Raw genomic sequence first — 24,210 nt, 5'->3', positions numbered from 1 at the left:
TAGAAGACAAGCTGTAACTAGGGATTTTACATGAATTTTAGTTCTTGGAATGGAATATCTCCATTACACTTAGATGTATAATATGAATGTTTGACTTTTCTAGAAAATTATGGAAATGCCTATTTTTCTGGAATTCATTAAGAACACTAATGGCAATCAGAAATTCTCTAGCTTTCCTTGATACTATACTTTTCCTTACTTAAAAGCATGAGATTGATCTTCAAATGTATAAATTTTTCTTCTTTCTTCTTTAGATTAAAATTGTGGATCCAAAAACAAAAAACTGTACAACATTAGCAGGAACAGGAGATACAAGCAATGTTATCAGTTCCAGTTTTACAGAGTCAACTTTTAATGAGCCAGGAGGCTTGTGTATTGGAGAGAATGGTCAATTATTATATGTAGCAGACACAAATAATCATCAAATTAAAGTAATGGATTTAGAAACAAAAGTAATTTCTGTGGTAAGTAATCTTAGAGTATAAGATAAAGGGTTTCATTTTAAGAATGATCCTGGGAAGCAGATATGGCTGAAGCAATTGGGCTTCCGTCTACCATATAGAAGGTTCAAGGTTTGATACCTAGGGCCTCCTGGTGAAGGCAAGCTGGCCCATGTGGTGAGCTGGCCCATGCAGAGGGCTGACCCATGTGGAGAGTGAATGTAGAAAGATGACACAATAAAAGGAGATACAGAGGAGAGACAATGAAAGATGCAGCAGGCCAAGGAGCTGAGGTGCCGCAAGAGAATCATTGCCTCTCTCCCACTGTGGAAAGTCCCAGGATCGGTTCCTGAAACTGCCTAATGAGAATACAAGCAGACACAGAGCGAATGGACACAGAGACCTGACAGTGGAGGGAGGGGAGAGAAATAAATAAATCTTTTTGAAAAAATGATACTAATAGTCTTACAGCACTGATAGGCATTTTTCGGTAGGCTGTCTTCAGTGGTGAAATTGATAGATGTACATAGAGAAGTGAATGAGTGCCTATGATGTGTAGTCTGATAACGAGCAGGTCTACTTTAAGGATATCCTGTTTTTCTTAAAATAAAAGTTCCTTCTGTGCTGAGAGTTTCAGAAAGAGATTGGAGTCAGAAAAAAATTGGTGAACCTTAAAATAAAGGGAGAACTCTGATCTATTTAAATGTATAGACATACTGATGTGCACTACACACATATACTGTGTGGGTTGGGTTGTTTGAGCTTTTTTTTAAAAAAAAAAAAGATCCTTAGATTAATGTTATCTTTATTTCCTGTTATGACTCCATTACCATATAATCTTCCAAAGGAAACTCTAGAAGCCATGTTTCTTAAGACATTGAAAATTAGACTGAAAGAAACTTTAAAGTTCTAACCAAATTTTAAAGATATGTGTATGTCTGTACTATAATTTTTTTTGAAGATTTATTTACTCCCCCCACTGTGCGGCTTGTTTTTTGCTGTCTGTTCTGTGTCCATTCACTGTGTGTTTTCCGGTGTCCGCTTGTCTCCCTTTGTTGTGTCATATTGCTGTGTCAGCTCTCTGCAGCACACAAGCCATCATCTCTCCATGGTGCGCTGGCCAGCTTGCCTTCACAAGGAGGCCCCGGGATGCAAACCCAAGGCCTCCCTTATGGTAGATGGGAGCCCAACTGATTGAGCCACAGCTGCTTCCCATCTCTAATATAATTTTAAAGGGGAATTTTAAATGTCTGTTACAAACTATTTTGTTTTATCACATTTGCCTAAAAAAAAAAAGTGAAATTTTTTTCTAAAATTCTAGGAATATCCAAGGTATATGATTTAACATAAAAAAACACAGATTACTGCCATAAGTGTCATTTCTCTTGACATAAATCTATAAGTGACATGTTCTAGTAAGCAATGAAAATGAGAATGTAAATTTTATCTACTACATGTAAATTGATATAGTTATGCTTTAATTTTCTGCCATCTATAAACATTTTGGATAATTCTGTCTCAGTTATGAGTTGAGTGCTGGTATTTTTCTTTACCTACCAAACAAATTCAAAGACAAACTAGAATGCAATACATTTCATTGACATAGAACTTGAATTTTTCTACTGAAGTCTAAAAGTTAACATCCTTACTCTACAATTTATATAAAGTACTTATGCTTTAATAACAAATTTTCTTATATTGTAGCTCCCAGTCTTCAGATCTGAAAATGCTGTGGTAGATGGTCCATTTCTAAGAGAAAAACAAAAGATAATACCCAAACTTCCTAAATCTGCTCCAAACATTAGGCTTTCCCTGGTTACTGCATCTCCAGGCCAGACTCTTCAGTTCAAGCTAAGATTAGACCTCCCTTCAAAAACAAAGCTAACTGAAGGAGTAGCCAGTTGCTGGTTTCTGACAGCTGAAGGTATGTATATAATCTTGCAAATGCAAATATTCCATAAATTCTTGATGTTTACTCTTGTCATTTTTCTCATTTATTGTGTGACATTTTTATTCTATAGTTGGGCAGGATTTGAAGATTATGTGAAAAAATGTATCCAGATCTAACCCTACTTGGGCAGTTTTCTTTAATTTTTGAGATTCTTTGATCCCTTTTATAACTCCCCCAAAGTTACATGTCAATTTTTAGTCTGATTTCTTGGCATATGGATTCCCTATACCTCTTCCTTTTTTTTCTAACCTTGTTTTTCATTTTCTTCTTCCCAAAATGAACCACTCAGAGTTGAAAGTCTGAAATGGAGAAATAAAGTGGAGCTTTCTTACTCAGTATCTTTTCTTGTAACACTTCCTTCCTGTTACCTTTATAAAGGCTAGAAGGAGTCATGATTTACAAAACAAGCAAAAAAACAATTTTCATTATTTTCAGGTATCAGATGTTTTGCTTAAGACACTTTTCTTTTTTCTCCTCAAAGGAAAACTCTTTAACTCCAGGTAGGCCCTTTCAGTCATAATTGCCCTCAAGCCAATATAATATTTCTGCTAGGGCAGTATATCACATGCATAGTGTTATAGTTTCAGAATGATATTATTATTGGTCCTTAAATATTAGAGCAGAAGAGCACCAAGGGACACCGTCTAGTCTAACACCTCTATTTTATAATAAATTAATGGCTAAAAAAGATGAAGTTACTTGCCTAAGGGCATATATTGAATCAGGTCAAAAGCTGATTCAATGCTAATTCTTAGTTCTGTGTCCTTTCCATTATGCTGTTCCATCTCAGTTATGTCAAGTGCCATTGATAAATCAGGTAAGATTAGGACTGAGAATTGGTCACTGACATAACAGCATAGAAATTGTTGATATCCCTCCATCAAAGCCTTTTTGGAGTGGTGAAGGAAATGCCTTATTAGTACACATTCAAAAAAAAGAGTTGGAGAGGAACTGGAAGGAGAAAGCAAGTATGGACAATTCTTTCAAGAGTTTAAAGAGATAAAAAGAAAATATTGGGGGTCAGTATGGTTCAGTGGTTGAGCGCTGGCTTCCCACCTACAAGGTCCTGGGTTCAGTCTCCAGCTCTGGTACCTAAAAAAAAGAAAGAAAATATGGCAGTTGTTAGAAGGTGAAATGGAGTTGAGAAAACAGCATGTTTGCTATATTGAAGACAAAGATCCAACAGAAAAGACTTGATATGGGGACAGGTGTAGCGATATCCTTGTGAGAGGGGATGCGATCTAGTACACAAGTAGAGGACTGACTTTTGCCAGGAAGATGGACATTTCCATAGTGAGGAAGGAAAGCCCAAGTGTGTGGGCCAGAGGCCCAGATGAATAGCTGTGGGGTGGGGAGGTGCTTGTGGAAGCTCTCTTCTGAGTAGTTCCATTTTCTCAGTAAAATGGGAAGCAAGGCCATCGGCTAAGTGTGAGAGGTGGGAAGAGAAGGTTTTGGAGGTTTAAAGAGAGAAGAGGGCATCCGGGAGAGTAGGAGAGTGACTAGACTAGAGGAATCTAGTGTGATTGCTGAACAGCCTTAAGGGTCCTCTTGAGCTTACCTGTCAGGAATTTATAGTCAGACTATTCAACAGGGAGTGTTTTCCTTCTGGCAAGTGTAGCCATAAGGGTGTAGGCAGTATGGGTAAATAAAAAATCACTCTGAATCATATTAATTAGCAGTTTTGTTACAAAGCCAGGTGATCTATCAACCTAGGTTTCTAGAGTCCTCTTCCAATATTAATTGTGCTTATCTCTATACATTCCAGTAATACAGTGATATCAATTTCACAGTTTTTATTCTGAAGAATTAAATTGACTCTCCAGGCGAGTATGATATTTAAAAAAAAACATACGCTTTCTTTTACCTGAAGTGACTTGATATAGGCTCTTTCCAACTCAATTCTTTGGTTATTATATTTATTATTTTTTACTTTTCTAAAAATGTCTATCAGATGCTTTAGAGCTTTCAGTTACTATTCATTTTATCCCAGTAGTTTCAGTTAATACTTCATTTATGAGTTATTAAGCTTCAAACTACATTTTCTTTAGAGACATTAGATGAAGAATCTGAGCCCCATTACTTACTTGCTACAAGAAAATGGCTGTCAAAACTGTTTCTTAAAATAATATAATTGTAGTAGAGAAATAAAGCATTGTTGGAGGATATTATGTTAGCCGAAGGAATACTGATGCAAAGTACCAGAAATCTTTTGGCTCTTTATGAAGGGTATTTATTTGGGGCTTACAAGGCCCTAAAGAGTCCAACTCAAGGTACCATAAGAGTTATTTTCTAACCAAAGTCTGTTGGCACATGTTGAAACAGAATGGTTGCCAATCTCTGCAGGGTTCAGCTATCCTCTTCCTCTTAAGGCTGTGTGGGCCCAATGTCTTCCAATCTTAGCTGTAGGCTGGAGGGCTCGTTTCTTTCCGGGCCTTCTCAGCTGCTCAGGACTCTGGTCTCTTCAGCTGCAAACTATCAGGTGAATGGCTCATCTATCCCTGAGGCTTTAACTGTTTGAACCTTCTCCTTTCTGTCACATGGCAGGACCAAAATGACCAAGTTCTCTCCCCTTCTATATCTTCTTGTCTCTTCTTAAGCAAGTGTCTGTTCATATATAGCCCACCAAAGGGACTGGGACTTCAACTGAGTTACACCCTACTGACATGGTTGAATCAAGGACCTAATCTCTTTTTAAGATGGCAGAAAAGCATGTCAAATTTAACCAAAGATGTAAAAGACTTATACATAGAAAACTACACGAAACTGTTCAAGGAAATCAAAGAAGATCTAAACAAATGGAAGAATATTCCCTGTTCATGGATAGGAAGACTAAATATTATTAAGATGTCTATCCTACCAAAACTGATCTACAGATTCAATGCAATCCCAATAAAAACCAACAAAGCATTTTTTAATGAACTAGAAAAACTATGAAATTTATTTGGAAAGGAAGGAGGCCCCAGATAGCCAAAGACATATTGAAAAAGAAAAATGAAACTGGAGGAATCACACTACCAGACTTCAAAACATACTACAAAGCTACAGTAGTGAAAACACCGTGGTATTGGCACAACGATAGACACACTGACCAATGGAACTGAATTGAGAGCTCTGATATAGATTCTCATATATATAGTCATCTGATATTCAACAAGACCACCAAGTCCACTCAACTGGGAGAGAATGGCCTCTTCAACAAATGGTGTCTAGAGAATTGGATATCAATATGCAAAAGAAGGAAAGAGGATTACCATCTCACACCTTATACAAAAATCAACTCAAGATGGATCAAAGACCTAAATGTAAGAGCCAAGACCATAAAGACCTTGGAAACAATGTAGGGAAACATCTACAGGACCTTGTAATAGAAAATGGCTTCAGGCGACAGACTTGGCCCAGTGGTTAGGGCATCCGTCTACCCTATGGGAGGTCCACAGTTCAAACCCTGGGCCTCCTTGACCGGTGTGGAGCTGGCCCATGCGCAGCGCTGATGCGTGCAAGGAGTGCTATGCCACATTGGGGTGTCCCCCACGTAGGGGAGCCCCACGCACAAGGAGTGTACCCAGTAAGGAGAGCTGCCCAGTGCGAAAGAAAGTTCAGCCTGCCCAGGAATGGCGCTGCACACATGGAGAGCTGACACAACAAGATGACACAATAAAAAGAAACACCAGATTCCTGTGCCACTGACAACAACAGAAGTAGACAAAGAAGATGCAGCAAATAGACACAGAAAACAGACAACCGGAGGAGGGGGGGCAGAGAATTAAATAAATAAATCTTAAAAAAAAAAAAGGCTTCATGAGCTTCACACCCAAAGCAAGAGCAGTAAAAGAACAAATAGATAAATAGGACTTCCTCAAAATTAAAGCCATATGCACCTCGAAGGAGTTTATCATGAAAGTGAAAAGAGAGCCTTTACAATGGGAGAAAATATTTGGTAACCATATACCTGATAGGAGACTTTTATCCCGCGTATATAAAGAACTACTATATCTTGAAAATAAAAAGACAACCCATTTAAAAAATGGGAAAAAGATTTGAACAGACACTTCTCCAAAGAAGAAATACAAATGGCTAAAAAGCACATGAAAAAATGCTCAAAATCACCAGCTATTAGATTAGAAGTGCAAATCAAAACTACAGTGAGATGCAATCTTACTCCCATAAGACTGGCAGCTATCAAAAAAACAGAAGACTACAAGTGCTGGAGAAGATGTGGAGGAATGCAGAAGGATCCAGCCATTCTGGAGGACTGTTTGGCCGTTTCTCAAAAAGTTAGCTATGGATTTGCCATATGACCCAGCATTTCCACTGCTGAGTATATACCCAGAAGATCTGAAAATAAGGACACAAACCAATATATGTACACCAGTGTTCATAGCAGCATTATATACTATTGCCAAAAGTTGGAATCAACCCAAATGCCCATCAATGGATGAATGGATAAATAAAATATGGTACATACATACAATGGAATACTACTCAGCTATAAGAAGGAATACAGTACAAATACATGTGATAACATGGATGAATCTTCAGGACCTTATGTTGAGTGAAGCAAGCCAGGCATTGAAAGACAAATACTACATGACCTCTCTGATATGAAACAAACCGAGCTGTCTCAGAGCGCTAAAGACTGGAAGATAGGCTTAAAGGAATCTGGGGGGTTAGGAAGGTTGCGAGCTGATGCCTGCAAGGGTGAAGTCTGTGACAAGCTGGAGGTAAGTATTTGTACAGGGAAGGGATAAGATTGGGGCATTGCGGGCTTGAGGGGGTCTAGGGTTGGGAGGATGGGTCAGATGATCCAAGAAACTGGGGGGAGAGGTGGGGGGAACCGTTGAATGTGGGAGAATGTCAGGTATATGTTTGAAACTATACTGTTGAGAAAACTCTTTAGAAAATATAATAAGGAAGGATCATGTGTTTAAGGTGCTTGGGAGGGAGGCAGCTGGTACAGGGGCAAGCTTCTGGGTAGTATGTGAGTGCTCATTTTGTCATAGTGTGTTATATCATTGGGTGGAGACCCATACAATGAATGTGAAGGTGTACCCACATCCTGGGGAGACCTGATGTTCCCAGAAAGAGGGAATTGTGTCTCGAGAGGAGAGGATCACTGGCTCCCAATTAGTTAAGGCAGTCTAGTATATCAAGCCCTCAGCATTGTTGCATTATCTGTAAATCTGGTTCCTCAAGTAGTGAAGATTGAGTGTCACGGTGTGCCCTGACGGGAGGGAGAGAGAGGTATCACATGGATGGAAGCAGGGAACTGGGGGCAGTGGAAGTGCTCCACAAGATCATACAATGATGGACATGTCAACTTACATCTAAAGTGTATAAAAGTCTATAAACTAAAATGTAAACTATAATGTAAAACATAAGGAAACTAAAAATTTAGAAATTTGTACATCAGCTGTAGCAAATATAACATGAACATGTAAAGAGATCATTGCTGGGGAAAGGGAAAAAGCATTTGATGTTGGATATCTGGGAATCCCCTATACTGTGTATGTGAATTACTGTGATCTAAAACTTTTTTGAAGACAAAATTAAAATTAGAAGGAAAAAAAAAGGATGTAGACACTGAGGAAGAAATGGAAGTGCCTTGTCACTGTACATACAGGGCAACACCTATTACAGTGATGAAAGGCAAAAGTTAGAAACAAAGCTTTTATAATATTTTTCATTTTATTAATACACCAATTTATTTATACTTTATTTTAGTATTTCTAAATTACTATGAATTCTATTTATAAACGTTAAACCCATCCCTGTATTTCAATTTCCTATTAGTTGAATTTGGCAATATATTAGGATTCATTGTTGAAGAGGTTTTGAACCACAGAGAGGTTAAACTATGGCAGGGCAGGAGCTCTGGTGTGGGGTGTTATTGATGGGGGACACATGGGTGGGGGGGAGTTCCAGGGCATGTATATAGGTAACATAAATATGTTAGGATGTATGTGGGGTATTTTTTATAAGAGTTACAGTTACAAACAACTGAGGGAGTGCTGAGTTCCCACCCAGGGGAGCTCTATCACATTTTCCAATAGAACAACAGTAATCCCTCAAGTGCAACAGCAAAGATCAACAAGGAAGGATGGTCCAATAAGGAGTCCTTGATACTGATGACTATGCTTAGGAGGCTGTGTGCCTGAAATATGAACTAGTAGAGCTGTAGGGTGCCTAAGAGTTACCTCTTGAGAGCCTCCATGTTGCTCAAATGTGGCCACTCTCTAAGCCAAACTCAGTAGGTAAATGCATTGCCTTCCCTCCAATGTGGGACATGACTCCTGGGGATGAGCCTCCTTAGCGCTGAGGAATTACTACCAATCACTAACTGGAGAAGCAACTAGAAAGAGACCTCGAATAAAAGGGTCAGCTCAGACCAGCAGAATATCTCAGCCTACATGTTGGATCAAGTGTTAAAAACTGCTCTTTGACCTTGAATAAAAGGGGAAATGGCAAAAACAAATGAGTTGATATGGCTAAGAGTCTTCCAAAAAGAGTCGGGAAGTCATCAGAGGGGTTGCACTTATGTGCACCTCAGCAGGACCCCAGAAAAAGCCAAAGTAGATACAACCCTAGGTACTGGTTCTCCTGAAGCCTACAGAGATCCACAGGGTATATAATCATGGCAGATGGATTTGGAGCTCTGTGCCATGTCAGAGGGCTCTACTTTGGAATTTGTGCTCCTGAGTGTGACGGAGCTGGACTCAGATGAGACTTTTCTACACATGCCTCTTCTGTCACTTTTACTGAACCTGTGGTTGGCACTAGGGATGGCCCATACTCAGGAGACTTGAATCTCTGTACTGTCCATGTGCCAGCTGGACCCTAATCCCCAGCGGAGTGGCGACTCCTATTTTCTGGTTCGTTGGTCTTACCCAGGTCAGCTAACAGGGAGGTGAAGATTGTCAACCACCACACCAGGGAACTGAGAGGGCCTCCAACTGCAAGCAGGAGAATCACATCCATCATCCATGTGGAATCTAAGCCCCCTCTTGATCTAGAGTTGGAGGGGACATCACCATCCCAGCGTCCACAAAATGGAGGAATAAAATATGGACTAGAGTGAACTTACTGATATTCTACTATAAAACTATTGTGATAAGTAATAGAAGAAATTTTAGCATCAAGGTGGAGAAAGTGGCCACAGTAGTTGCTGAGGGCAGGGAGAGGGTAGAAGAGATGTGATGTGGGGGCATTTTTTGGATTTTGATTTGTCCTTAATGATATTGCAGGGTCAAATACTGGACCTTATATATCCTGCCATAACCCACTAAATATACTGGGGGAGAGTGCGAACTACAGGGTAAACTATTATCTGTGTAGTGCAGCAGTGCCCCAAAATGTGTTCACTGAGTGTGATGAGTGTGCCGCAATGATGAGGGAGGTTGTTGGTGTGGGAGGAGTGGGATGGGGGGATGGGGGGGTGGGGGGTATACAGGAACCTCTTATATTTTTTAGTGTAACATTTTTTTGTGATGTATATATCTTCAAAAAATACAATTTACAAAAATGATGTGGTGGGGGTGGGGAGTGGATTATATGGGAACATCTTGTGTTTCTTATTTTTTTAATGTTTTTTAATGTAACATTCCTTGTCATCTATTAACTAATAAAAAATTTTTTTAAAAAAAAGAAAAGCATGTCATATATTTCCAAACGCTGCCTCTTTTATATATATATATATATATAATTTTTTAATTTCTAAAAGAGCTTTAGATTGCATAACTGTTACATCAGAAATATAGAGGGTGCGACTCACTCTGCAGCACACCTGCAATCTGTATCTCCAATTGTGTACTGTATATCTTTTCTTGTGTCTTAATAAACTCTTTACTCCCTTGCCCTCCCAAAAAACATTTTTAAATTAAAAAGGGGATTCTGATGTACCGCACCTCTCCAGCCCCCTACACTTTTCCACATTAACAACATCTTTCATTAGTGTAGTACATTTGTTACACAAAAGGATGAACACATTAAAGCATTGTACTTACCAAGGACTGTAGTTTACATTATAGTTTACACTTTGCCGCACACAATTTTATAGGTTTTGACAAAATGTGTAATGGCCTTATCCGCAAACACTGCCTCTTAATTTCTGCTACCCTCTAAAGCTGAATATTACCATAGGTATGTGCTTCCTCAGTGACACAGTTGTACCCTCTGAGAGAAGATCCTAGGCTTAAAATTTTTTTAATGGATTATTAGACTTTGGTTAGATAGAAAATTAAGTCAGAGAGCAATGGCATATTTTGCTGTAAGAGACCTTGCAGTAGATCATTTCCCTCATTCTGTGTTCATGGTGAACCTTCCTTATGAAGCCACTTGAGCAGTTAAAGGACATCTTTTCTGATGTTGGACCTGTTGTTAATTTCAGGTTGGTATATGATAGGGAAATAGGAAAACAAAAAAAGTTATAACTTCTGTGAATACTGATACCAGGAGACAGCTCTTAGTGCCTGGCAGAACTGAATGGGCACAAGTTCAGTGGGAGAGCACTTCAAGTCGACAGTGCTGTCAGTGAGAAGAAGAAAGAAGGGCTGAAATGCCTTGACCCTGATGCTTCTGTCAGTGTGTCTCCTTATGGGAAGACCATCAGTCCTGAGGATGCACCTGGGTCAATTAGCAAAAAAGTTGCCAGTCCCACCAAAACAGATGTTTAAGCTGAGGAAGCAAAAACTTTGTGTCCAGAATAGTCCCCAAGAAGCACAGAACATAGTGCTTCAGAACCTCAACTGGCTTATGCCTTGCTGTAAGCACAGGTAGTGATAGAATTGTGGATCTGAAGATGGCCCTGAAAATTCTGCATTGCCAGATAAATATCCCAATGCTGATTGCAGCCAACCCTTAGCCAGCCCATGCCCCTGGATCTGGGCCAAGATTCAATGTGTCAGTGAACCAGGACAATCCTCAGGCCCCACCTTTGGGTGGAATACATGTCAATGATAGATCTCATCTAATGTAGGGTGGGCTTTTAGCACCAGGGCATATTCGAACTGCTGCAACGGGACCTGGCTCTGGTTCTTTGGTTCCTGGAGGGAAAATGCAGGCCCAGGTTGGAATGTATGAAAGTGGACCAGCATCCTTGGTGTGGGGACAAGTACCAATGCAAGGCCTGGAGCAGCTATGGAACATGGACCCTTGCTCGCCTATGTTCCAACTCCTTAAGGTCTGTAGGAGATGCTCCAAATGACCCAGGTGGCAGCACTTTATTTACTGTAACAGGAGAGATAGAGCCTACGGGTTACACAGGACCTCCCTGATGGGGTCCACCCATGTGCCATGTCCCTGGCCATAACAACTGTGGCCCACCCCCACATGAGAAGAGAGGAAGGCCTTAATGGAGCCCAGACTACTAATGGCAGAACCAAGAGGACCCACGCTAGATCAGAGGGGTCAACCCTTGGATGGCAGAGCTGATAGAGATCCCCTGAGGAATAGCTACACAAGAGATGGAGGCCAGAGGCATAGATACCAGAGGCCCTGACCCTGGCCCTAGAGGCCCTCCTAGGCTTGGTGGCTACCAGGGCCCTGGTCCAATTATGATGAGGGCAAGTGGCCCCCAGAGATCTAGACAGGTGCCAGTCATGCAGAGAGCAGGAATGCAAGCAGCTGGTTTACAGGGTGGAAGCCAGCCTGCTGGCCTTGATCCTGGGCAAAACCAAGTCTCTCCAAAAGATGATGAGAAGCTGTTTTGATTATGCAGGCCCTTCAACTGACTGCAGATCAGATTGTCATGCTACCTTCTGAGCAAAGGCAGAATATCCTGATCTTAAAGGAACAAATACAGAAGTCCACTGGAACACCTTGAAAGGTTTCAGAAAAACAAATCTGGCAACAAATCTGGAAAATAATTACATAATTTTGTTGAAGTATTGTAAAAAGATGTCTTCTACATCCTAATCTTCAAGTGACTCAAATTGGTGCCAGGTAGAGGACTCCTATCATTTTCTCTCTAAACAGAATCAGTTTGTTTCTGTTGGCTTAGTATGTTTTCTGTGACTTGAAATAAACTTTACAAAATTTCAGAACACCACTAATTGATATATATGACCTTTTGCTTTTAAAAAGCCAGAGACCAAGGGTGAAACCTTAGATGTATTTTCAACCCTTAAACCACAGTATTGTACTGTAATATTATATTAAAATAGCTTTGTTTTTACTTTTAAGTTAACCATTTACTCTTCTTGATTAATGTATTTGAGAAATTCTCAGAAGCAGTATTTTCTGTTTTGTTTAGTTTGCTTTAAAGGAATAGTAAAGCTTTTTCTTTGGAGAACTTTCTAGGACTTCTCTCTGTATCTACTGAGAGAAAATATCAAGTGCTTCAAACTGTAAAATTGTCAGAAGGCCAGCAAGAAAAAGACCCTAGCAGAGCAGGGTCCAAATATCAAAATGTACTTATTTAATTTTTCAGGAGGTACCAGGGATTGAAGCCAGGACCTTGTATATGAGAAGCAGGTGCTCAGCCACTTAGCTACAGCTGCTCCCAGTGCATTTTTACCTTAATAGCAGATCTATTCACATGCAATCTTCGGAATTAAGGCAAAAATGTGTTAGCACAGGTTTCAGTGTGTGTCAGCAACATAAAAGACTGTTAACATTTACTCCTCTGTTCTAAAACTCCTCAGTCTGGGTAGTCAACTTTAAACATTTTTTTAAAGTCACTAACTTTTCGCAAGTTCAAGGTTAAATGAAAACTGAACAGAAATCAAATGAACAAAGTACATTTCATCCAATCTTCGAAGCAGTCAGTAACCTACAGCTCTACCTGGTAACCAAATTTATTCTGGTAAGTTACAACATAAAACTTCTACAATTTTCTGTTTATTTTAAGAGGACCAAATGTAGAGCACAAGCAGATTGCCCATTAGATCTGCCCCTCCCTGCTTTCTTGCAGATATGTGTGAATATAAGCAGTGCCACAAGTTCTAATCTATGGGCCTTCCAGTCTAGAACCTTTCTGTCTCTCATAGTGGCATTAAGGAAGAACGTAGTTTCTCTCCATCAGGCCAGCCCGCAAGAGGTTAAGAGTTGCCTAAATCATTACTCGAGTTGGTATAGATAGCTGAAATCTGACCAAACAAATTGGCAACAGCAGTGATATCCCAGTCGGATCCTACAGAAACACCTATCAGTGTTTTTTACTTTTGTCCAATTAATCAACTAAACACAATTACCATGAGTTCATGACCTACCTTCATTGCATCCAGACCAGTGACTGAAAGACTAATCTTAAAAATCCCTCAAGCCGTATGTTTCTAGATAGTGAGAACAGCCATTTGTTCATTCTTGGTCACTTAAGGGATAGATGTTATAATGCTAATTCAGTGGAAGCATTTTTAGAAATCTATAATAAGTTGAATTGTCTTTGGGCACAACAAAGGTTAAATTTTGTTCCTTTTTAGGGCCCCAGTCTTTTCCTCCTAGTTGATTCACTGTGATGACCAACATCCCAGAGCAGGTGTGGCCATTGTAGACCAAGGTTGGAAAGGTGGGAGAAATAAAAGCATTTTGATGGGAAGAAGAGGCATTTTGTTTATGTCATTGGGTGAATGATTCCTTATTGAGTAGAAGCCCAAAAAAATGTATCAGAATTCTCTGTTCTTTATCTTTAAACAAACTAGACATTGATACCACCCCCCCCCTTAACAGATATGTGAGTAAAGAGCCCCACTTGACTAAATAAGGCATCATAAGATGATGTTCAAGTTTTCACAATTTCCAGCAAAACAGTGTACTCTAATGGCAGTATACACAAATTAGCATACTTTCAAGATTTTCTTTCTCAAATGAAGAGCCCAGAAAAAGTAACAAAAGACTGAGCAAAGAAGAAAATCCTTCGTTTTTTGACAAGCAGAAAAAAAAAATGTTCCTACTTGGTAAGACCATATTTAACATAACAGTAAGAATTTACATAGTTGGTGTTAGTAGGAATGGGGTCCGTGGTCATTTCATGTTTGTTTCATTTATATTTATTTTTATGCTTTGTTACTATTCAGTAAAATTTATTTTAAAGGTCAATTTAAAGTCTACATAGAGTTGTTTTTTTGTTTTTTTTTTTAAGATATGTTTATTTCTCTCCCCTTCCCCTCTGTTGTCTGCTCTGTGTCCATTCTCTGCTCTTCTGCGTCTGCTTGCATTATCAGGTGGCACTGAAACTGCGTCTCATTTTTGTTGCTTCATCTTGCTACATCAGCTCTCCGTGTGTGTGGTACTACTTCTGGGCGGGCTGCACTTTTTTCAGGCGGGGCAGCTCTCCTTGAAGGGCTCATACCTTGCTCATGGGGCACCCCTACATGGCATGACACTCCTTGAACATGGCAGCACTGTGCATGGGCCATCTTACCACACGGGTCAGGAGGTTCTGGAGATCGAACCCTGGACCCTCCATATGGTAGACAGACACTCTTATCAGTTGAGCCATGTCCACTTCCCTGCATAGAGTTTTATGTGTTAAAATGATATGGACAAAATATGTTAGTTTCTACATTGTTTAAGCTCACGGAAATAATATATGCCATGTTACCTGTTCCTCAGGAAATTTTGTTATGTTTTGATTGTTACTTTTGGATATTCAATTATCTTACTTTGGATATTCATTATCTTAACTAGAAAGTCACTAGAGTTGTACATACATTTGTAACTCCTAGATAAAGTGTTTTTTTGTTTGGGGTTTTGTTTTTTGGTTTTTGGTTTATTTGTATTTTTCATATTGTATCCCTTAAGACTTTTATCTTTTTGGTAAAAATTATCTGTTTTCTCAAGTGTCCCACCATGTTTCTTTCAAAAACTTAACAGGTGTCATTTTAACTTCGGGGATTAAGGATTTATAACCATATTTGCAATATTCAGCTTGATTTCAGTAGAAAGACATTTAAATTTTATTTTATAGTGTTCAAGTGAAAAATATAAATTATTTCATATATAAAGATCATTAGACTGGTAACTTCTCATGAATGTTTATTATATCTTATTGATATTGATATCCTTTGCACAGAGTACAATGTCTGGCACTTAGAAGTTTTCAATAAATACTTGTTGATTGATCTAGTCTTCAAAGGGTTTTTATAATTTCTTGTCTTATACAGTCTTAATCATTTACTTTTTTATTTTCTAGGCAATGAATGGCTTCTTCAGGGACAAATACCATCTGGAGAAATAGAGAGCATTTGCAATCAACCAACAATATCACTGCAGATTCCTGGCAATTGTTTATCGCTTGAAGCCATTATATCTATCAGAGTGTTTCTTTATTACTGTAGTGCAGACAGCAGTGCCTGTATGATGAAGGGTATTTTGTTCACTCAGCCTTTACAAATAGCTGGTATGCAGCAAGGTTGCGTTGGTCCAGTGGAACTCAAGTATGTACTTTAGCATATTAACTAGTTCCCCACAGTCACTCCATCCCCCTTTCTCACCTTCACTCTAACTTATGAGAAACTTTATTTCTGCCTCTGGGATACCAAGAAACCCACTGCTAAGTTCTAGCAACTGATAATTAAAATAAAGCTGTGTTCCTTTTCTACTTATTATAAACAGATTCCTTCATCCTGGCTGTGGACCAGCCAAGTCATTCACCATCATTTGAACCATTATTTTGTAATCTGTGCTGCTATTTGGCATAAGACTGAAGTCCACCCTATGATATGGAATATATCATAAGATAATTTGCCTTGAATACTGATTATAATAAATATTTTAACAAATTTTTGTTACCTTTATTAATAGCAGTTAGCACGCTTGAATGTGTCAATTTCACAGGAACTTTAAATAGGACCTAAAATCCAGCCCCCATGTTTGTATAAAACACTTGTCATTTAAGACAGTGAGGTCTGTTTTAAGCCAAAATAAAGAGATCTTTTAATCACAAAAGAAGTTTAAAGAGTTCCTGGTGAGTGGTAAATGTTCTTTGTTGTCTTCTGTGATTTTCTCAATTGAAATATACTTTAAAGAGAGTTATGATCTATTTTTATTATAAATTGCTTGCTTTTTTAACATATCATTATTAATACCTTATCACTTTATACAGAAAAAAATGTAGAGTTCCTAAAGGCATACAGACCCACTCCTTTAACTTTTTATGAATGAACACATTCTTACCAGATGATGACTGAGACCCAGAAATATCATGACTTTCAAAGAAAAAACTATTTATGACACATTACTGTCTGTGATACTATTTAACTTTAAATAATTTACTGTGGCAGCAGAATCTGATGATAATGGGTATATATGATTTTAGAAATTTATATTTCACTTGTAAGCAAAAGTGTTAAATGCAGATTATTGGAAGTTTTTTTCTGTTTTGTTTTTTATTTGGTTACCACATACACAATATAAATTGTAAGCTTTATTGTGATATTTTTAAAAACCGCTTTTAAGCCTTCAAAGTGAAAAATTAAATGTAAAGCTAGTTTATCCTAATATATTACTCTTTAAAATATTAAGGCTGAAAGTTAGTGATTTTTTTTTAAGATTTATTTTTATTTATTTCTCTCCCTTCCCCTCCCCCCCACCACAGTTGTCTGTTCTCTGTGTCCATTTGCTGCGTGTTATTCTGTGTCCGCTTCTATTCTTGTCAGCAGCACTGAGAATCTGTGTCTCTTTTTGTTGCGTCATCTTGCTGCATCACCTCTCCATGTGTGCAGCGCTACGCCTGGGCAGGCTGAACTTTCTTTTGCACTGGGCAGCACTCCTTATGGGGCGCACTCCTTGCATGTGGGGCTCCCCTATGCGGGGGACACCCCTGCATGGCAGGGCACTGCTTGTGCACATCAGCAGTGCCCGTGGGCCAGCTCCACATGGGTCAGGGAGGCCCTGGGTTTGAACCATGGACCTCCCATGTGGTAGGCAGACACTCTATCCGTTGAGCCAAGTCAGCTTCTCTGAAACTTATAAGTTTTTTATTCTGTTCTTCTAACCCCCCCCAAAAATAGCCACTTGAAGATTTTGAAAGATCTTTTCATTTTTATCATAATTTATCTGTATTGCTGTATAAAAGCCTATTATTTTGCCTAAAATTGATTCAACATCTTTATGATTTAATCAGCTTACAGAATTTTTAAAACATCAGGTGAACCATATTTATTCAGTAAATATTTATAAACAGTGACACAATATGCCTTTTTCCCTCTTCAAAATCAGTGTTAAATTTCAAGTGTATTCTTTTAAATACCATCCTCTATCCATTTCTTAATATTTTAAAATAGTTTTGAAGCCTATTAATCACTTCTTTTATTCAGATTAGGAAAATCACAAAAGTAAGGAAATACATAGATTTACTTTGTTTATCAACTAAAGCTAATTTTTAAAGGAAGTCTAAATGTAAAATTAAAAGGAATTTATAACTATAACTATAGGTAATTAAATCTTTTCAAAAACAACAAAAGGATGTATAACATTAATATTCTCTTTTATTGTGATTAGGCCTTACTCATATGATTTATTATACTTATTTCCAGTTGGACAGGATGAGAATATTTTGAGCTAATCATTTTCTATTTAAAGACATAAACAGTTCCACTCTCTAAACAAAGTATGCACAATTTTAACTTTTATAGTTTAGAAATACCTAATAATTTGTCTTCTAATACAATATACACAAATATACACAAATATTGTATGTGTGTATTTTCATATGAACTTAAAAATCCAAAAATATTTTTTAGAATCTAGTACTTTCCTCTTTGTTTTCCTAAACAGAGTTTTAGGTTAATCTTAAGCTTATACTTTTTTTTGGCTTTCAGAAGAATATTCATTGAATATTCTCGTTCTTACCTAGCCACCAGTCTGCATTGTTTTTTACATTAAAAATGTTACTTATAGTGGATTAGGATAGTTTTGAATAATCATACAAAAGCGATATAAATAGGTTCCTAAAATTTATGACTTACATAAGCCTCATATATAAGAGGAAGCACTTAGAAAGCTTATTTTAAAAACTTTTTGACACTCATCTGTATTCTCTTTTCTATAAGGACTTCTGTTTTTTTAAAACTTTCACTTTTGTTACATAAATTTTTATGTCCAGTGTTAATTTTTAAAAAGTAAGATTTTAGTGTAAGTAACCTTTATCTGAATGTCAGTAATATGGCATTCACATACTTTAGCATAAATCTTGGAATCTTTGCCCTAAATTATTCTGCTTCTTTGTCACTATTTTTTCCTCCCCTCCTTGTGATATCATTTCACAAATAGTAGAATTTTTCTAAATTTATACTCAGCATGGATATGATCCCTGTAATGATTTTGCTTATCTTAAATATGCTTTCTCAAGCAAATATTTAAATATTTAGTCACCTACAAGTACACCTTTGGCAAAATTCAGTAACTGGAAAACGTGTTTCTCCTTACCTGTTGTAATTTATTTAGTTGTGTTATCAGGCCTGAGGAAGCTATAAATCTTAACACAGCCAGGAGGAGTTTAATATGTGTGGGTGTCAGTGTATGTATCTGTGTATATGGGTTGTGTGTGTGTCTGAGGTAATACCACTAAGATTACTATTTGATTGTTTTTCCGTATTTAGAAAGTTTAAAAGATATTAAAAATACAGAGGAGCAGCTGTGCCTCAAGTGGTTGAGTGCCTACCTCCCACACAGGAGATCCTGGGTTTCATTCCCAGTGCCTCCTGAAAAAAAAACAAAACAAACAACAAGCGAAACAAGTGCTAGTTTCAATCCCTGGCCCTGGTGCCTAAAAAAAAGTACATTATCTCTAAAATAGAATAGTTTTCTACCTGCACAAAGTTTATTATTTTATATCTGATGATCAAAAAGATTTCAGTCTAGCCATGTTTTTGGCATTCAGTTTAAGAGCAAGCATCCAAAATTAACTAAATTCCATGGTTCACAATTACATAAAAATAGGTGCAGTGGCAATATATCCACAGTGTGATCCTGAATGATGGCATTATGGATATTTTTAATTCTAATATCCGGTATTTTTTTTTCCCAATGAGCAATGTGTTGTTTTCAAAACCAGGGAAAAAAAAACCTAAATATTTTATAAAGATTTAAAGTTAACTGAATAGTAAATAATTTTTATATAATAGCTTTTCTAAAGCCACTTTTATTACCAAAGATGAGAACATTGTTTGGAGTCCTTTGACCTCCCAGTTCTCTTTGCTCAAGTTCGTGATGTAGTGAAAAAAGAAACAATTGTGGCTGTTTTCTTGTGTTCATTGTGTAATGTAATGTAATAGTTAAGGGTACAAGCTTTGCAGTGAATTGGATTCTAATCCTGTAAAATGTGAATATACCTGCTTTATGGGGTTGCTTTAAGGAATCGGTGAAATATTGTTTGTAAAGCATTTAGTTAATGACCTGCTAAACGCCCTTCACAGTGCTTTTATGTGTATTACCTCATTTGAGCTTTAAAATAACCTTACAGATCCAGATGTTATAAAGCTAGATGTTGCTCTACTTTACAGATGAGAAAATTAAGCCTCAGAATGTTGGTGACATATCTCAAGGTCAGATAGCTCCTTGATCAGCGCCTCATGACTAGAGCTGTGCCTGGCAGAAGCAGTATTCAGTCCATTTTGTCAAATGACTCAAAAGTGAATAGTGAGTAGTGGATCTTTTATTCTAGCACAGGTTTCCTAATTCCTAACTCTACTCCTAGATCTAAGGGGGAAACAAGCTGTTAAATTAAGAATGCTTATTTAATTTTTTATGACTACATTCTCAAGCCTTTACAGTACTTAATAATAGCTAACATCTATGGAGTACTTCCTATATGATAGATACTTTTCTAAGTGTTTTATATGCATTAGCTTATTTAGCCCTCACAGCAACATGAGGGAGATACTATTTTCCTTATTTTACAGTGAAGAAACTGAGAAAAAAAGAGGTTGAACAGTTACACAAACATAATTAATATCACACATTTAGGAAGTGGCAGAGCCTAGGTACGAGTCTGCTTCACCACCATGCTATATTGCCTCTGAAAATAGTTTTTATTAACATATCTTTCATAGTTTTATCTAATAACTAATAAATTTAAAGAACCCAAAAAGATCCAGGAATGATGATTTTGGAAATTTTAATGCTTTCAATTATATTAACCTTTTGGGCTTTTCATTACACTTTTATCTGTATAATCACTGTTGCCCAAAAGTGTTTATGTACCTTTCTTTTTCAAATTCAGACAGTATCCAGAGTTTTTTTGTGGGGGGGGGGGTGGGGGGAGGAGATGGGGGGCAGGCAGATAGGTGTATTAAAGAGGAAAATAGATTTCAGTGACCTTGTCATAAAAAAACAACTTGGATTTGGGTAACAGATGTATCTCAATGGTTGCACGCCTGCCTCTGCCTCCCACATACGAGGTCCCAGGTTCATTTCCCAGTACCTCCGTTTAAAAAAAAAAAGGCAACTAAATTTCTTAGCACAGGACTGTCTCAAACCCTAAGAAGCTTATTTGTATTCAAGGAAATTTTGTCTTAGGTAGCCAAAGTGCGCTCTAGAAGCATAATATTTGGCCAGATCTGTTAATACACATAAAGTCTTCTACTTCATAAATATCACTGTGCTTTGTAGATCCACACAGTGTCTCAGATATATGCAATTCTTATAATTTTCTTGAGTCAACTCATTCCAGTGGTAGTATTAATAAAAGGAATGAAGCAAAATGCCACATACAAGCAATTAGCATTATCATCATCCAGATATAGGAATGCAAACATCTTTTCATTGTTCAATAGTTTACTAATTTATATTTCATAGAATTATGGTGCAGACAGGAATTTGTTAGTTATGTTTAAAATCCCATTATTGAAATCCATAAGGAAACCAACTTAAGGAAGAGGTGATAAAGTCATACTTTAAAAGTAGAAATCTATGCTATCCCTTTTCCTTCTCTTGTGACACACACATGGTTTATTTAAATGAATTCACACTAACCATAAGTCACTATTATGTTCAGAATAATAAAGTTTGCTTCACTCGTTTCTTTACAGCAGGGTAATATGTATTCCATAATCAACAAACCTTGGCCCTTTTGCATATTAGACTTGCAGTTTTAGACTGGCTGCTTCTACTTTTCAGGCTGTCTGCCTGACCACAGAGGACCTGTGTAAAGTGAAACAGGAGGCAGCCCTAATCAGCTTCTCTGGTACCCCTTCCATCTCTTAGTATGCTTATATAGTTTAATTATTTTCAAAGGTTGAGGTTGGAAAGTTAAAACCCAGATACTTGTAGAATGTTTGCCTAGTTATAGTTATTCATTGTTTGATGGGTCCCTCTTCTTTGCTGGCATGTCACTCCCAAGTGTACCAAAGGGCATTTTGTTCTGTTGAAAGCCCCAAGACTAAAAGGAAAGAATTGCAAGTATTTTCATATATATTTCCCCACCTAAACCAGCAACCATAGACTAAAAATCTCTAAACAAGCACATATTACAAAGCATTTTTTGTAACTGTATGAATTCCTTCTTCAAGCAACAACTTAAGGACATAGTGTTTTTCATTAATAGGGAGTTAAGCAAAATTGTCATTTTTTTAGAGTTGAAAAACTTGGAAGTGTGAATTTTATGGGCAAACATTAACGTAAATCTGCTTGTAGTTTACTTGCTTACATGTATGCACTTAAAATGAAATGAGACCTCATAATGCTGAAAAGTAGAGAAAAAAATCAGCCATTAGATTTAAATATACCCAGCTTAAACAGTATTTGGTCAGAGTTTGTATTAGATTCTTTAGTGTGCTATGCTCATAAGGAATATTTGTTAAGTTTTGGGCAAAACAGTTGATAAATTATGTTTATGAAGGATAAAAAAAGACCTGTTCTTTCTGAAAATTTATTCTACTCTGTAACTATCTTCTTTTTTTAGAATTTGTAATTACTATCCTTAGTCGCACCAAAAACATATTCCTTCTATGAGCATCTACAGTATGGGCTACCTGTTGTATTACACAGTTCAAAATGCTGGCAGATTTTTTTATAGAATTGAAATGTTTTGTTCATGCTTGCCTGTGATGTTCATCATCCAAATTTACCTGTAAAAAAATATACTACCACTTCCTCTCTCACCTTAGTCTTCCCTCTCTTTGAAAACAGTAGTAGTTTCTATAAATGTTTCACTGAGGAACTATGGTTATACAATTAACAGATGTGATAGAATGATTTTGTTGTGATGGTTATTTTTTCTAGTTTCTAATATCTCAGTTTTCAAAGAAGAAATACAATACCCTATGTGACGTAAAATTAATTTCTCTTTACTTTGTGATACACTTTCATAATTATGTTTTATAAAATAGCAAAAAGTTTGAATTCTCACTATTAGGGTGCATTAAGAGCCAGTTTAAGGCATTTTTTATTGCTGTCATTACTTTATATGTGAATTATGGACATTTCAAAATTTGTCATGTGGTTAGTAGTTATCACTCTTTCAAATTACAACATTTCATAAATTTGTTAATTTTAGACAGATTATCTTTTGTGTGAATAAAGTTTGTGGTTTTATTTTTGAGAATAGAGTTGGTCTGCTGTGCTAATTTCATATCTGTCATTCCAAAGGTTGATTGTGTTTATGTTTTTCTCCAAAAGATAGAAAATGCAATGAAAATCCAATGTACAAGTTCATATATTGATATTTCTAGACATGATTTTGTTCTAGAAGACTTTAGTTGGTGAGCATTTTTAAAGTATTTCATGTAGGTCAATGAATATATTTTTATAGAACACTATATTTCTACATTTATTTCAATACTATATTTTTCAATGACTTTCAAGTACATGAGTTAACAGTAGACCGTTTGGAATGAGAATGAAATGGCCTTTATTATGAACTCAAAAAAAGTATATGTGTGATTATAGAGAGCAAGAATGTGTTTATACTGTACACTGAAATCTAATGCCTCTTTTCTAAAGCTTTATACATTTTTTCATGAAATAGATTAAATATTTTCTCTCTAAAGTCATGTTTCTGTTTTTAATATATATGCATCTGATTTAAATATATCACGAGATAATTTTACTACTAGAAACTGGTATTTTATGATTTACTTGAACTTTTGAGGATATGAGGAGCATAACATTTAGTTAAAAAAAAAAACCTGCAAGACCTTATGTTAGGCAATGGTTTCTTAGACTTTATGCACAAGACACAAGCAACAAAAGGAAAAAATGAATAAATGGGAGCTCATCCAAATTAAAATTTTTATTCCTCAGAGGACTTTGTCATGAAAGTAAAATAACAACCTACACAGTGGGAGAAAATATTTGGAAAGCACATATCCAGTAAAAGATTAATATACAGGATATATAAAGAAATCAACTTAACAAGAAAAAGACAACCCAATTTAAAAATGGGCAAAAGACTTGAACAGACATGTCTCCAAAAAAAGATACACAAACGACCAGAAAGCACATGAAAAGATTATCCATCAGGGAAATGCAAATCAAACTACAGTGAAATACCATTTCACACTCATTGGAATGGCTGCTGTGAAAAAAGAAAGAAAAGTATTGGAGAGAATATTGAGAAATAGGACCATTCATTCATTGCTGGTGGCAATGTAAAATGGTTCAGCTGCTGTGGAAAACAGTTTGGTAGTTCCTCAGAAAGCTAAGTATAGAACATAGGACCCAACAGTCCCACTACTAGGTATATACCCAAGGAGTTGAAAGAGAGACTCAAGCAGATATTTGCACACTGATGTTCATAGCAGCATTGTTCACAATTACCAAAAGATGGAAGGAGCCCAAGTGTCCAAAAACCGATGAATGGGTAGATAAAATGTATATGCATACAATGGAATGTTGTTCACTCTTAAAAGGAATGAAGTTCTGATACATGCAGCAACATGGATG

General features: G+C 37.0%; 1 protein-coding gene and 1 pseudogene across 3 annotated transcripts in view; both read left to right on the top strand.

The window, feature by feature from the left end:
* NHLRC2 (NHL repeat containing 2) overlaps nucleotides 1-23,314 on the top strand; it is an 85,862-nt gene extending 62,548 nt beyond the window's left edge. For 2 of the 3 annotated variants that reach the window (XM_071215662.1, XM_071215661.1), the window contains 3 exons: nucleotides 255-464; nucleotides 2,145-2,364; nucleotides 15,518-18,058. In XM_071215662.1, coding sequence (XP_071071763.1) covers nucleotides 255-464; nucleotides 2,145-2,364; nucleotides 15,518-15,774 — 687 coding nt within the window. In that variant the 3' untranslated portion in view covers nucleotides 15,775-18,058. Of the gene's footprint in view, nucleotides 1-254; nucleotides 465-2,144; nucleotides 2,365-15,517 lie in introns of all 3 variants that reach the window. The other variant, XM_058298359.1, reaches the window with a different exon arrangement.
* On the top strand, nucleotides 10,640-12,241 carry LOC111764471 (cleavage stimulation factor subunit 2 pseudogene; annotated as a pseudogene).
* Nucleotides 23,315-24,210: the final 896 nt, after the last annotated feature.

This window comes from Dasypus novemcinctus, chromosome 6 (genome assembly GCF_030445035.2).
Source record: "Dasypus novemcinctus isolate mDasNov1 chromosome 6, mDasNov1.1.hap2, whole genome shotgun sequence".
Classification (NCBI taxonomy): domain Eukaryota; kingdom Metazoa; phylum Chordata; class Mammalia; order Cingulata; family Dasypodidae; genus Dasypus; species Dasypus novemcinctus.
Note: the sequence above shows the minus strand (reverse complement) of the source record. Positions and strands in the feature narration are given on the sequence as shown.